This window comes from Bombus flavifrons, chromosome 8 (assembly GCF_040668555.2).
Source record: "Bombus flavifrons isolate JBK064 chromosome 8, iyBomFlav1_principal, whole genome shotgun sequence".
NCBI classification, from domain to species: Eukaryota; Metazoa; Arthropoda; class Insecta; order Hymenoptera; family Apidae; genus Bombus; species Bombus flavifrons.
The window spans coordinates 10,574,121-10,589,792 of NC_138449.1; the positions used below are offsets into that span (position 1 = coordinate 10,574,121).

At 26.8% G+C, this 15,672-nt stretch overlaps 4 protein-coding genes across 12 annotated transcripts; 1 reads left to right on the plus strand and 3 right to left on the minus strand.

The window, feature by feature from the left end:
• Positions 1-42: 42 nt before the first annotated feature.
• On the minus strand, positions 43-3,348 carry Pgm2a (phosphoglucomutase 2). 2 transcript variants are annotated; one of them, XM_069119225.1, is made up of 10 exons: positions 3,215-3,348; positions 2,571-2,681; positions 2,229-2,485; positions 1,636-2,098; positions 1,347-1,534; positions 1,093-1,270; positions 796-1,019; positions 584-689; positions 288-514; positions 43-209 (listed from the first exon to the last, which is right to left on the minus strand). In XM_069119225.1, exons 2-10 carry the CDS (start codon positions 2,646-2,648, stop codon positions 107-109), a joined length of 1,824 nt encoding a protein of 607 aa, XP_068975326.1. In that variant the 5' UTR covers positions 2,649-2,681; positions 3,215-3,348; the 3' UTR covers positions 43-106. The 2 variants fall into 2 exon arrangements, with proteins under 2 accessions (XP_068975326.1, XP_068975327.1); XM_069119226.1 differs by having other exon boundaries at positions 3,126-3,243.
• On the plus strand, positions 2,689-7,773 carry LOC138182892 (START domain-containing protein 10). Of its 6 annotated transcripts, XR_011173922.1 has the most exons (9): positions 3,277-3,409; positions 3,666-3,832; positions 3,917-4,130; positions 4,222-4,369; positions 4,494-4,646; positions 4,724-4,848; positions 4,923-5,045; positions 6,801-6,867; positions 6,971-7,770. XR_011173922.1 is itself a non-coding variant. In XM_069119232.1 (8 exons), the coding sequence occupies exons 3-8, from the start codon at positions 3,975-3,977 to the stop codon at positions 5,247-5,249; spliced, it is 795 nt and encodes a 264-aa protein (XP_068975333.1). In that variant the 5' UTR covers positions 2,689-3,045; positions 3,666-3,832; positions 3,917-3,974; the 3' UTR covers positions 5,250-6,380. The 6 variants fall into 6 exon arrangements, 5 of the variants coding, with proteins under 5 accessions (XP_068975333.1, XP_068975335.1, XP_068975332.1 ...); XM_069119232.1 differs by lacking the exons at positions 3,277-3,409; positions 6,801-6,867; positions 6,971-7,770 and adding exons at positions 2,689-3,045; positions 5,160-6,380; XM_069119234.1 differs by having other exon boundaries at positions 6,801-7,773.
• A 162-nt stretch (positions 7,774-7,935) lies between these two features.
• Hira (histone cell cycle regulator-like protein) lies at positions 7,936-12,184 on the minus strand. Its single transcript, XM_069119224.1, has 11 exons — positions 11,947-12,184; positions 11,804-11,866; positions 11,546-11,656; positions 10,847-11,445; positions 10,479-10,754; positions 10,148-10,413; positions 9,530-10,073; positions 9,257-9,446; positions 8,896-9,180; positions 8,656-8,750; positions 7,936-8,548 (listed from the first exon to the last, which is right to left on the minus strand). Exons 1-11 carry the CDS (start codon positions 11,981-11,983, stop codon positions 8,426-8,428), a joined length of 2,589 nt encoding a protein of 862 aa, XP_068975325.1. The 5' UTR covers positions 11,984-12,184; the 3' UTR covers positions 7,936-8,425.
• Positions 12,185-12,656: 472 nt separating this feature from the next.
• LOC138182578 (uncharacterized) lies at positions 12,657-15,451 on the minus strand. Of its 3 annotated transcripts, none has more exons than XM_069118576.1 (8): positions 15,151-15,451; positions 14,743-15,040; positions 14,485-14,638; positions 14,265-14,407; positions 13,982-14,178; positions 13,517-13,904; positions 13,207-13,455; positions 12,657-13,148 (listed from the first exon to the last, which is right to left on the minus strand). In XM_069118576.1, the coding sequence occupies exons 1-8, from the start codon at positions 15,238-15,240 to the stop codon at positions 12,724-12,726; spliced, it is 1,944 nt and encodes a 647-aa protein (XP_068974677.1). In that variant the 5' UTR covers positions 15,241-15,451; the 3' UTR covers positions 12,657-12,723. The 3 variants fall into 3 exon arrangements, with proteins under 3 accessions (XP_068974677.1, XP_068974679.1, XP_068974678.1); XM_069118578.1 differs by lacking the exon at positions 15,151-15,451 and having other exon boundaries at positions 14,743-14,814; positions 14,913-15,040; XM_069118577.1 differs by lacking the exon at positions 15,151-15,451 and having other exon boundaries at positions 14,743-14,814; positions 14,885-15,024.
• Positions 15,452-15,672: the final 221 nt, after the last annotated feature.

A 15,672-nucleotide genomic window follows, 5' to 3' on the forward strand; every position in this document is an offset into this window, starting at 1 on the left:
CAATTAATTAAGTTGAATATAAATAATTAACACGAGAACATTTCATAAAAAAATATAATATAATTAATTTGTTGAATTAAATAATAATTTTTGTTTATAATATTATTTAACTAATACGAGGTAGAAGACAGTTTATTTCAGGTTGAAGAAACTCCATCACAACAGCTGATACCATTTCATCAAGAACGCCTTTCAAGGCTTCAATGTCTCTGAAAATAGTTATACAAGATTAATAAATTACTTTAAAATTATTTATACTATAACTATGAAAAATATGAATAACTTACTGTTCATCAGGAGAAGCACATAATTCACTGTAATATTTAATTTTGGGCTCAGTACCGCTAGTTCTTAACGTTATAACCAAGCCATTTTTAAATGTAAATGTTATCATTTGACTAGATTTCGAAGTAGGTAAAACAGCAGTATTTTCTGGTTTTGTGTTATCATAGCCAGTTGTCAGATCACGTACACCTATTATAATATACTTTCCATTAAGAATATTTGTTGGATACTAAAAAATATTTAAAGTTAAAGTAATAGCATTGATATTCTGTACATATACATATGTGTATTTCCTTACTGTATTTGGTTTGCCAGAGTATGTTCGTAATCTTTCAAATATTTTCTTGATTACACTTGGCTCATGACAAATCCAATATGAATTTTTAGAAATATGGTGTCCATATCTAAATCAAATATATTTTTTTAATAAACATGTATGTAAAGTGTGGAATAATAAATAGAATATTCATTTAAATAAATATTTCAAATGTAAATTGTGCGATAGCATACTGAGTATATATTTCGTTTAACAAGTCGTGAAGAGTGAGTCCCATAGTTTCAAGATAGGCTGATAATTCTGCTATGTGCATTCCAGCACTTATGCCATCTTTATCACGAACTTTTGAACCACACATAAACCCTATAGCTTCTTCATATGCAAACAAAACTACTTTACCCATTTTTTCTAATTCTACAGTTCTATTACCCATCCACTTAAAACCTGTTAAAGTTTCCTTTAGAAACAAAAAGGAACATATAAGAATAAAAATAACAAAAATACTTCAAATTTATTTTCATCATACTCACTTCAAAATTAAATCCTTCGTGTTTAGCCATTGATGCTAAAATTTTACTTGAGACTGTTGATGCCAACATGTATACATTTGAGAAATCTGTATCAGGATGTTGTACTTGATACTTATGCATCATCCACCATCCCAAAAGCGCTCCCAATTCATTACCAGAGAAAATATACCATTCATCACTATTACAGAAATGCAAAAACTTATTAAATCGTAGATACGTATGCACATTGTTAACAAAAGAAACAAATAACATACTTTTTCATTTTTGTAGCACAAGCTAGTCTATCTGCATCAGGATCATTGGCAAGAATAACAGAAGAAGAATTTTTATCTGCTACTTGTATGCTAAGATCTAAAGCACTTTTTCCTTCTTCTGGATTTGGAAATTTAACAGTTGGAAATTCTGGATCAGGTAACTTTTGTTCTTCAACTACTATAAATGGCTGTAATATATAGAATAACATTTTAATGAATTAATTGAAATAGAATAGAAGTATACAATTTCTTTGATATATAATAAACATTAAAACCATTAAAGCAATACCTTAAAATTTGCAGCATTAAAAGCTGCAGTCATATATTGATATCCTACACCATGCATAGGAGTGTAAGTAAATTTTAATATTGTATTTTTATTCACTTCTGGATATAAAACAGTTTCTTTGAGATCATTAAAATAAGATTGCATAACATCATCCCATGGATCTTGATATAAAGAACTGTGATACACTTTTGTTACTTCCCATGAAGATTCCATTGGTTCAAGATTTTTGAGTATATATTTTTGGATTTCTTTATCGTGTGGTGATATTATTTGTGCACCATTTTCCCAATAAACTTTATATCCATTATCATTCTTAGGATTGTGAGATGCTGTAATCATTATTCCAGCTGCACACTTATATTTTAATACACCATAAGGTATAAAGGGAGTTGGTACAACTTTTGAAAACAGATATACTTTTATATTTCTTGTCACAAAAATTGCAGCAGTCAATTCTGCAAATCTAAAATGATATGTAAATCTTACATAACATTAATAAAATTTCACAGACATAATCCATATTTATGTAATATATAATAAATCAAATAGATTCTATAATAACTAATAATTATAAATTGAATATCCTGATTAACCTTTTACTGCAATGACGTCCATCATATCCTATTATGACACCTTTTTCAGTTACATCAACAATGCTATCAAGTAAATACATTGATAACCCTTGGCCAGTTTGAACTATAACTAAATCATTTATTTGACTATATCCTGGACCCATACAACCTCTTAAGCCAGCTGTACCAAATTCAAGCCTTTTTAAAAATAAATTAAACAAAACTTTATTATTATTGTTAAGGAGTAGCTCTTGAATTTCATGTTCAGCAACTGCATCCTAAAACATATTTCAAAAACAATGTAAATATTTAAAGATTAACATAAAAAATACATTTTACATAAAATATCATTAAATTAGAAACCTTGTTCCATTTTAACCATTCATTAATTTTATTATCCAACTCAATATTTCCAGTATTAACAGAAATTTTTACAGCCATGTTAAAAATACATATATCCCAATACAGAATAACCTAAAATATAATTTATAATTATGCATAAAATATTTAATATATTATCCATATTAATTGTACCTAAAAATGTAAATAATAGGCGATGGAGAAGTAAATTTCCATAGCTTAAAAATAAATGTATGCTTGTATCATAATATATACAGTAACTGAAATAACGATCGCAAACGAACATCAATGATCAGTAATAATCATTGTTCATAATCAGTAATTATCATTAACAAATATTGCATTGCCGTTTTTATAATTGTAATTAACAGGTTTAAATAAAAATAGAAAAAGATAAATAGCTTACAAACATATATAGAAAGTCATACTAATATTGAAATATTATTAATATATATTTATGTACATGTATACATGGAGGGTAAAAAGATTATAATACAGTAATAAATTCATTGATATCTACTTAAGAATTAAAATATTTACGAATGAAATAAAACGTACCTCAAATAAATAGTAAAATGATAAATATATAATGAAAAACTGGAACTCACGTAAAGATAATCTGAATAGTATGTTAGATACTGACTAACCTGTTATCAGTATATATCATACCCGTAACACAAATCAGTTGATTCTTCCAATGCGAATTTTTGTTAAATGTTAATTTTTCAAATATTTAATGGACAATTTATATTAATTCATAAGTTGAGTATACAAAATAAGTTGTTTCTAATTTGTAGAAACATTTTTAGACTGTAAGCGGTGGTCAGTTCAATATACATGAGGTATGTACATATACATGTAGAAAATTCATTCAAATTGTTTTTACTTTCAAGAGAATGTACGTAACAATGTTTGTGCGGGCTGTTTAAATTTTTGTATTTATTTATATTGTTATTACTTAGCTGACTTAATAGATCGATTAGAGATGATAGAATTTACCAACATTAAAATGCTACTAGACAAGAGGTTACATTTCAACCTCTGATTTCAACCTACTATACTAACTTATCAATTATCATATTTTTATTTTCTTTTTAGTATGAATGAAATTCAAGAATAGTATATTTAATTTTTATCTTTGGAAAAGAAAACAATGATTAAGACTGACCAAATACTTCTCTGGCATAAGTGTAAGGCTTATTACATACAAAAACTGAACATGCATTGGTTTTTTATTAAATTGCTAAGAACTCTATGAATAACAGGTATTTTTGTGTTTGCATTTTTATCAAGTTGTGTTAATAAATTATAAAATTAAAAAATTGTGTCATTGTATATTTTATTTTTAGAAATTGTGCATTTAAGTATTAGTTATGTTGATTGTGTCATAGACAATATTCTTATAAAATGGATATTGGAATAGTTAAAATTGCTGAAGATAAGGATTTTGAGAAGTTGAAACATTTATATGATGATAATAATGATTGGAGATTAGATTATAATAAACCTGATTTATCAGTTTGGACAAAATCTGTATCAGGAATTAGTTTTAGAATGGTAAAGGTATGTATTATTTCTGTTATTTACAATTGAGTTTTCTATTTCTTTTACATATTTATAGATATTTAATATTACTAATGGAAATATTTTTCAGATTAGAACACGTTTTGCCGATGTTCTACCAGAAACATTATATGATGTGTTACATGATCCTGAGTATAGAAAGGTTTGGGACACCCATATGATTGAATCAAAAGACATAGGCTTTTTTAATCCAAATAACGATATTGGTTATTATTCAAGCAAGTATTTAATATTATTGACTAATTCTATTTGTATTCATATAGAAATTATAGTTGTTTGTATACAAATAATGTATATATATATTATATGTGTATATCTATGTATATATATATAATCAATTAGTGGCCTGTCCATCTCCATTGAAAAACAGAGATTTTGTTCTACAAAGATCATGGCTTGATACTGGTATAGAGCAATTAATTTTGAATCATTCTGTTTTTCATAAAGATTATCCACCAAGAAAACAATTTGTACGAGCAACATCTTATCTTACAGGTATGATTTAAATATTGAAATAAAATTTATTATTTATCTCTGTGTATTTTATTACTTATTTATTTATCTTATTTAAGGATATATAGTAAGACCATCTCGAAATGGTGATGGCTCTGAATTAGGCTATGTCTCTCATACTGATCCACATGGAAAATTACCAGTATGGTTGGTTAATAAAGTTACGCAAATATTTGCTCCAAGAGTATGTAACTTTTGTGTTAATTACAATTGAAACTTTTATTTATATTAAATTCTCAAATTAATTTCTTGTTTTAGATGGTTAAAAAATTACATAAAGCTTCTGTAGCTTACCCTAATTGGAAATTACTTAATAACCCAAATTATAAACCTTGGCATTTCCCTGAACAAATTGCATCACCACGTATAAGAATTGATGATGTAAGTCTTTCTTCTGTAATTTCTAACATTGAGCATTATAGGCAAATTACGTTTTATGATAAAATAGTAATTATGATTTTAGATACAATAAATTTATTTATAAATTGTTTGCAGTGTGTAAAGTCTGCAGAAGAAAAAAATTCAAAAAATTATTATGTTGATGAATCAGAATTAAAAGAGTCAGTTACAATGGACAGTGATTAGTTTTATTCATGAAGTAGATGTTTCCATTGTTAACATTAAGAAAATAATATAATAGTTGAAATTATAAAATGCAGTATTATAGAAGTTTGTAGTATCAACAGAGCTTGATGAAAGTTAATTTATTCGTGTAAATGTGTATATAACTATATATTATCTATATACACATCCACACATCTAACTGCAATTCATTAATTATATTGGTAATATTAGTATTACAAATAGTTATGTGGCCTATTGCAATGAATGACAGTATGATTAATAAGAATACATCATGGCCTGTCTTGTATTAAATATTATATAGTTATAGTTCCTTATTGAATCGGTGATATATGTGTTGTTGAAAGTATAATTTGTTACATATGATTCAACATAACGCACAATATGCAGGTTATAATTTTTAATTTATGTGTTTATCTGTTTTTATTGTTTTATGTGAGTATTTAAGTATTACATATAATAATTTTTGTATATATGTATAAAAATTATCATTGAAGGTACAAAAGATTTACATATTGTCTACATTAAATATTTATTAAGATTAATGCATTATAGCTCGATACATAGATAATGATTGTAGCATCTTAATATTACAAGTGCGATTTTAGGAATATTAGAGAAATCTTAGTGTTTGGATACAAAAATAGTGATCAAAATAGAGACAACAATATAATTATTAATTTTCTTAAAAATGATACTGCATAATATTATTAGTTATAATTATTAGTTTTGTACTTTGTAACATATAATTGTTGACTTATTTTGTTTTATTTATGTTAAAATTTATGTTACTTATCATATTTTTTATATTATATCTCTATATATAACTTGTCTAGACAATAGGTAAATATATATCCAGTAAATTATATAAATTTTCTTGCTTTTATCATAGTGTAATTCTTCTATTTAGAACCTTTTACACATTGTAAAAAGAATTAAGATTTTCTATATTTATTAAATATTCTGCTTCAATTAATGCAATTAACATATCCTATTTATACAATGTTCTATTTACATTTATACAATTATGACATTTATCTCTTATAATAACACATACATTTTGTGATTTTCTACATTTAATAGTAATAACTAGTTTTCTAAAGTATATGTACATGCATATTTATACTTACATAAATTATCAGAATATACATTGGTATTTAATGTGTTCTTTATGAATTTTTTCAATGTGATGAATATTTCAATTTTTTGGAGATAAACTGATTCTACATATTTAATTTTATATGTCATCTTTCGTGCATTTAATTATTTAAATGTTTCAAGTCTAATTGCACTTGCCTTAGAATATAATGGCCTTGATAAATTTAAGATAAAATTTATTTGTGTATATTCAGTACATTCTAGTCAAACTAAATATTTTTATTTCCTAAATTACAGTGTCAATTGAAAGACAAATAACTTCAAATTTCTGTATATACATATACTCATGTATTTATGTGATTAGAATTTTTACATTATACATATATATTTCTGTATGTATTTACATAGCAAAAGATAGTTATTATATCAGAATAATATTTGTGATATTATTTTTAGGAATTTTGAAGATGGTTAATGAAGATTTAAAAAAGATGAGAATTGTATTACTTTTTAAATCTACCAAGTAATTATTATCTTTGTACGAAATGTATTGCAGCAGAACAGATAATATGTATTTTATTCAATTTAAAATAATCTATATTCTTATATTACGTCATTCATTGTAGTTTGGCTGATATCGATATCCTGGTGCAAGTTTATATATACAAAGGTGATATAAAAGTACATAAATCAATTGTGGATTATTAATTGATTCTTATGTATTATTTTTTTACTTGTTTTAAATGGCCTCTATTTGTATACAATACAATTATATGTATGATTAGTGCAATTCATTATTGAGGTAATTGTTATTTTTATCTGTTATGTGGGAATAATAATGATATACTCTATATATTTTTATCCGAATATATTTAGCAAATTGTTAGAAACAAAATATCAAAATAATGATTGGATTCCATATAAGTATTACTCTTCAATGAAAGGGTTTGATTTGATGTATTTCATAAATTTGACGTAACTGTTATTAAGTTTACGATGAGAAGAAAAAGTTCTAGTATAGGTAATTATAAACTTATTTTGTACCAGGAAGTTACTGCAGGGCCGGAAGACAAACGGAAATAAAGAATATATATATAATTATAAATTTATTTCTGTCCATTATTACTAATTTTACAATTTTATTATTAAGAGGGTTAACAAATTTCATGTTTATCATATAACAAATTATATGAAATACATCAAATAATTTTTGTATTGTATTATATTTGTGAGTATATTATATTAGTGTAAGTATTTTTTATATTAACAAGTGCATATAATTACAATTTAAGTATGGAAAATTTTTATATTAATATTAAAGTTTAATGTAGTGTGTTATACATTGCCTGGCACTTGATTTGTTTAAAATGTACTGTATGAAGATGATATAAAATTGTTAAAATTTCTAATTAATTAGTATGTTTTATTTTCCCTTTATTCTTCTGTATAATATTGCATAAAAAGGAAGTTTTTTAATAGAATGGATAAAATTGTTTAACAAATATTTATTAAATGTTAAAATAAAAAACATCATTTATTTAATATAAAATATTACTGTTATTATACAGATATTTTTATTAGTATATCATGTATGATATAAAAAGACTGTACAATTTTCTTATCTCATAAAGATTTGTTCTTAAACATATACAAGAGATGCAAAATAATTCTAAAAAGGTGCTTGAAATCTTGTATCCGTTTCCTATAATTAAAAATAAATAATGAAGTTTCAATAATCACAAACTCACACATTCTTTGATTTGAAAACGTTCTGCATAAAATAAAAGAGGCATTAAAAATTCACGAAGTATGGAATCGAATTATTATTTAAGTGCATATTTATGCTGATTATATATAGTGAAAAAATGTATCATTTTAAGTTTAAAATTAGTAATTCGCATGTTACAGTTGTTACAGAAATCAGAAGTTTATGAAATTATGTTCATTATTATATTTTTACTATAGATATGTTTAATAAAATAATTATGTTTTTCAAGTTTCTAGACACCATTTTAGAATGTATAATGATCACAATATAAATTCTATATGTTAATTTATACCTATATGTTGAAAAATTACCTTTAATTAGTTTGATTTTTCAGTGTTGTCAATTGTTCCATGTATTCAAGATATAATCTTTGCCAGCGAAGATGTCCTCCAATAACAGATAATACATCTTCCAAAAGTTTATGCTTTTTAATTCCCTATATAAAATACAGAAATATGATACTATGCTTGTAACTAATAATAGCATATATAACACATAAAGAAATAGAAACAAATAAATGAAGAATATATACTGAGATAGTACCAAAATTAAAGGATCCCAAATGCTCTTAGTAGCTGTTGTGTGACTTGGACCCAAAAATTCATCTAGAATTAACCTCAGACGTCTCTCTAATCCGTCTGAAAGAATATTATTTTGTGAAATATGATAAATAATTAAAATATAAAAAAGGGCATATATATATATATATATATATATATATATATATATATATTTGTATATATGCTTTTTTATATTTTAATTTTTATAATTTAATATATATACCTTGAGTTAATAAAAATGACACTAAAGCCATGAGCCAATGTATGTATTCTTGAGCACTTCCAAGAGCTTTGGAAGCAAGTAGCTGTTGTTCTAAATATGATACTACACTTGGAGCACTATGAGGTAACCTCGGATTGGGTAAAGTATTTCCAGCTGTTCTAAACAATCCTTCCTGCAAAGAAGATAATGGACCTCTAGGTGCTCTATTTCCAGATGCACTTGATGCATTAAATGAAGCCCAACGCCATATAGGATCTTGACTGTCACCAATGAGTAGCCATGTACCTAACAAGTTTTTTTTATAAATGTATTGTATGTAATGTACAATAAATAACCTTATTAGTTAATATAATTTATATACCCATTTCTTTATGATATATATATGCTCTAGCGTTCGTGAAAGCTAAATGGGGCATTCCATTATATAAAGTACAGGACAATAAAGAGGTACCAGGTACTGCTAAATGTGCAGCAGATGTAGAAACTATCATTCTACACGAGTATCCTATTTCCCATACACGTACAGCACCACAGCTTGAAATAACCATTACCTAAAAACATTTATCTGTATTAAACAATAATTATTCTTAAATTAAAAAAAAAGTAAAAAGGAAATTAAAAAAGCAATTAATACTGCATTTCCAACTGCATGAACTTTTGCAAGTGGTGCAGGCGGTGCTAATGGAGGTGCTGGACGGCATCCTTTTGTAGGATGAAATGTATGGAGGCTGCCATCTTCTAACCCAAGTGCTATAACTGTCGGTGATGCTGCAAGCGCTACAGCGCTATATCCCAGATACAAATCCCAAGTAGGTTCAGAATCTGTGCCTTTAAATACTTGTAAATGAGCTAAACCTTGGCTGTTAGTAACAGTTACCGCATAGTGACCAGCTTGTTGAGACAATGAACTGGACGGTTTTAATGGAGGAAGTATAACTTGATTTATATTTCTTTCAGATGCAATTTTTGGTTTCTTGTTAAATGGTGTATGATATGATTTTGGAGTCGACTGGTCACGACGTTTTAAGGTAAGGGTAGAAGCTTGACTGTTTATATTTGTTGAATTTAAAGACGAAGTAACATTAGGAGTTACGACGTCGTTTCGTTTCTCAATAACAATGGAACTTTTTACTTGGCTTGTAAATGTTGGAGTTCCTAGTCTATTATTTGACGAATCCCTGAGTGAAAATTATTAATATAATCTAAAGAACATATAGAAATTATAATTTCGTAAAATTACAGTCTAACTCACATTGTATCAGATGGTGGTGGTATAAACATTGGTGTTATTCGCCTTTTACCATCTGATGTTCTTGTTTCAATTTGCTTATTAATTGGACCTTTAGCAGGAGTAGTTGTAGTAGTAATGGGTGGATGTACTAAATTTATATTTGGAGGTGCTGAAGTTGGTTGTGTCGATGGTGTTGATGTTTTTAGATTAAGAAGCTCAGGTGCTTCCATCACAGTACAACCTCCTTGAACTAACGGTTTACCATATAATCGTTCATGAAGACTACTCTGTAATGAAATAGAAATAACTATTTGTTTATTACTATTTGAAACAATTCATGCAGACTGCATACTTGTTCAGCAGGATCTAATGGTTGACCTAATTCCTGCTGTGTGAATTCAATAAGTACAACAGATCCATCCCAAGAACAAGCAGCTAATCGAAGACCACATGGTGACCAACTAGCATCTAAGACCGAATGTGTAAATAATTCATGTATTACTACTAAAGGTCTTTTTAAGGATGTCAACCAAACGGATAGAGAACGATCGCGTGATCCTATAGCAACACAGCAATACTGTTTAGAGGAACCTGGCTGCTTTTTTTGTAAAATATTACCATTAAATCTCTGCAACATGTGGAAAGTTAATAAATTAATTACTTAATAAGTAATTTGACATATGTAAATCACGAAATTTATATCTTGTGCTTAATATATACCACACAAGTAACAGCTTTACGATGACCAACAAAGTCTTTATCTTGTGTCCATCCATCTCTTTCAATTATTTGGGCTGTGGGACCTCCACCATTCATTGCATGAGCTGATACTAAATATTGTCCATCTGGACTCCAAGAAAGTCTTAGAACATGTGTTGTTCCACCACATTCATCAAATGGTTCTGATATCAGTGCTGCTTCTGTCCAATCTGTCGTACGCCATACTCTTAATGTCTTATCATCAGATTGTGATGCCAAGTATTTTCCTACTGGATCCCATGTAATTCCTTTTACAAATCCTGTATGGCCCTTTAATACAGCTACTATAGCTGGAAATTTTGATGCATCCCAAACAATTACGCTATTGTCTACTGATGCAGAAGCTAACCATGGACTATGTGGTGCCCATGCAAGATCAAGTACATCAGCTTCATGAGAACGTAATGTAGCTATACAACGCCATGTTTCAATACTGGATTTTCCACCAAATATTGAACTTCCACCTGATCCACCTGACAATCTCCAAATCATGATCAGTTTATCTACACCACCGGATGCTAGCAAACCATTGTTACTCCATCTTACACAATTGACACAAGCTATAAAAGTTTTATATATATTTATTAATATGATATACATATTTATATACATGTAATAACATATGAAAAGGATAAATTAAATTTTAATTTGTTTTCATACCAAGGTGATTATCTAATTGACACAACATTTTTGGTATATTTTCATCTAATTCAGCAATTTCACTAATTACTGGCTCCATATTCCATATAACAACCCTCCCAGAATCTCCACCTATAATTAATTTTAAGAATAATATAACAAATATACCATAAAATTATAATTTAATTAAATATACTGTAAGTATAAAGGAAACACTAACAAATTCAACTATTTCCACAAAACAATATTAGGTATAAATTGAAAATATTAATATTATACCTTGCCCACCAGTAGCAAGCCTTTTTCCATCTGGGTGTATATCCACGGAAAAAATTGGATATCCTGAAAAATAAACGTTTTATGTTACATTTCAATTGTAAACATCGCAGAAAATAAATCCAAGTAAAACATTTTGTACAAACCATCGTGCGTAACCCAATTAGGTTTTACTAGTTTCATGTTTTTGTATCTATTAAAACTTTGTCGATTCAATGATTATTGTCCATAATTGATTTTAAGCACTGTAACATTTAATTAGAATCTCCATTTTCTAAAATATAACTCTTTATTATGTAGTATAACCTTAAATTAGAATCCAAACACATTTTACTACCGGCAATACATTTTGGTGAATTTCTATGAAAACATGAAAGGTGTACTATCGTAATACATAGTTGTTTACATACATGTTTACTTGTATGCAATATACTGTCTTACAACAGGACTACCAGCATAAGCATGGTGAATATTATATAGATTACTCAAAAGATTGTATGCTATCTACAAAATATACGTATTTTAAAATCAATTTTCCAAATATCTAAATCTCAGATGATCGATTTTTATTCTATATTTTGGATTTATTTTTATTTTTATCCTCTTGAATTATTTTGTATACTTTTCGTAAAAATAAAACTAAGATGTGTTTATAATTGTGGGATATACTATTTACAATGTATACCATAATTACCTTAAAAATTTTTGCAAAACTGAACCCATTAGCAACACACCGAAATGAAGATATATACATATATATACATATGTACTTTCAAAATTAATTTCTTAACGATAAACTAAATGCATCTTATTTTACGGGAATTCAATAAAAAGCCAAGAAAATGATAAAACTTCATTTTAAAAAAATATATAAAAATGTATTTCATTGTATACATGTTTGTAAATTCTTACAACTATTTATTTTATGTAACTAATTTTTGATTTGATGTCCGATTGCTTACTTCAAGTAACTTTTTATAACGTTCAACTAAATCACCGATTGAACGTCTGCGATGTTTACTTTGTTCGGTTTTACTGATAGCATCATCGTCATTATTTTTAATCGCTACATCTATTGTGTCACATATATCAATCACATTAGCTTTATTTGGGAGATCATTTACTACATCTTCCATTTCCAACATGTTTTCAGTTTTATCTTGTTCGGCGACCAATTTTTTTGGTGTGGCAAATTCTACATTTATGTTGCAAAGACTTTTTGTTGAAATGTTTAGACTAAGCTCTGATATATCATGCATTTCTTCAATTATGCAATTTGTAATCGCTGTAGAATTCGCATTTGAAGAACAAGGTATAGATATTATGCTTGAATTTGCTGCTGCTGTTGCTGCACAAAAAAGAGAAAAGTTTTAAAATTTTTAAAAGATTTAATGTTGGTTACGTACCTGTTATATTATTTCTTTTTATACGAGTCGAAAATAATCGTGAATATTTTTCTGCATGTTTGGAAGACAATACATTTTTTTTAGATAAGACCATATGCGTATCTAAAGACGACTGTTCACTATTTACACTTGTAATTGTGTCTTTAAAATTGATTCGTGATACTAATAAATTTTCTCTTAATTTTGGACCATGTGATGCACGATTTTGTTTTAGGCGTTCATACCTCGAAAATAGTGATTTATGTGGAGCTGCAAAAAATTTTCGCATAAATATATTATTCAATAATTTTATAAATAGCTTTAGTCTTACCTTCTACTGGAGTTAATTGCAGTCGTTTCTGAAGATTACTTCCTTCATCACTATAATCAGTATCAATTTTAATGAGAGGTGATGACATGACCACATTCATCATAGGTAATATAACATCATCATCATGGATTTGTATTACATTTTTCTGACATAAAATATCTTGTGTCTCAGATATTATTTTAGTGATATCTGTCAGATATGTTTGAATTATATCGAGCGCTGCTTTTAGATCTGTATAACTAGCTTCTATTTGCAATAAACATTCCGAAAAGTCCTCCAATATATTTAATTTCAATTGGTTTTGCAATTGAGTCAGGAGAAAATTAAATAATAGAATAAAATTATTTAGCATTAATTTATCATCCTTATATAATTGAAATAGAAGATACTGAAATGTGAAATATGTTTAATGTGTTACTTTTCAGTTTATTAATATTTATTAGTAAATGGTAAACAAGTACTTACTTGCATATCTGGAGAAAATAATTCTGAAATTTCCAAATAATTTATTTTTTGTAATGGTTTTGCATTTAATATTTTAATATCACTACTATTATTTGTGATTATATTATTCACTTTACAGATGACCTGCTCTACATCTCTTAAAGCTTTATTTTGTGTTTGTATTTTGTTCAAGCTTTTACTTATATTCATTTTCCATGCTAGAATTAATAAATAATTAATATTTTGAGAAAGCTAAAACATAAGTATATACATAAATTTAAAAACATGGATTAAATGTATCAACTTTTTATTATTTTATCATTATTTATGTCCCTTAAATATTTCTTAATTGAAACATGTACAGGTGCTGTTTCTGAGAGACTTGCAATTAATAGTTCTTTTTCAAAAATATCTGCTATAATATTATCTAATGTTTCCTTCTCGTTCCTGAAAAATGAGATTTAAATTAAATAAGGAAAATTAGACAACAAATGTATCAATAAAAACAAAAGTAAAAATATTACTTTAAAACAGATTCAACTATATCCTTCATTCTGGATAAATTTTTATGTTGATTCAAAATATTAGAATCAATTCTTGCATTAATTTCTTGTAAAAATTGTTTTGCTAGATTTCCTTTATTTCCTACTTGTGGTGCAAACGCAACATCATAGATAGCTAAAAAAGTAAGAACCAGTAATATAATGGAATTTCAATATATTTTATAATAATGGATGAAAAAGATGCGTTAAAAAGTATTTTCTATAGAAAAAATATCTTACTTTCTCGCATAATATATCTTCTTACAACTACTTGGGATAATTTCCACATAATGATTGTAAATTTACTTCCACCTGCATGAATTAAGTGAGATATAAGTATACTTGGAAAACCAATGTCAGGATTTTCTGCAGATATAATTACTAAGTAGTCTTTGACACTGTTACGATACTTTGCTTCAGTCTTTTTGCAAATTACAGGCCATTCAATTAGCTTTTTAAAACGTTCTGAATCATATATTGTTAATAAGTAATATGAAATATGTAAGAAGCCTACTGTGTTGGGTTTGTCAAACATTCCCTATAAATTGAAACATTATAATAAATTAAAATAACGGAAGTATAGAAAAAGATAATATATTAAAAAATATTTTCTAATAAATGTATTTATTTTCTAATAAAAAAATATACCTCGCGAAAATATTTCCTGAACTCATCACTAGGTTGAATTACTTGAGATAGTAAAAGTACATTTCGATGGAAAGATGCACTTACGGCCATTACATCGATATAAAATTGATAACTTCGTACAGAATTAGATAATTAGGTAATATCAATTATAATGACAGAATTATAAAGAACATAATTCAATCGGTAAATATTTAGATCACTTTATGACATAATACACGATGAAGGAAAATCTTGTTATTAACGGCTGTGTTAGAGCATTTGAATTTTAAAACCACATACTTGCTCCATTATAGAAGCGAAACTGATATAGTAAATAGATGACTGCTCTATACATATGTATGTCTATTTAATTTATGATTTTGGGTTTTAATAAACGGATATTTGTAATTGTATCAAATTTGAAACTTAGGAAACTTCTTGTTTGTAGTAAATTTGTATATTTTATGTACAATGCAAGCTGTTTTGTAATTAAAGTCTCGAAAGTATTTTAAATAAATAAATTGGTATGTATTATCAGAAAGG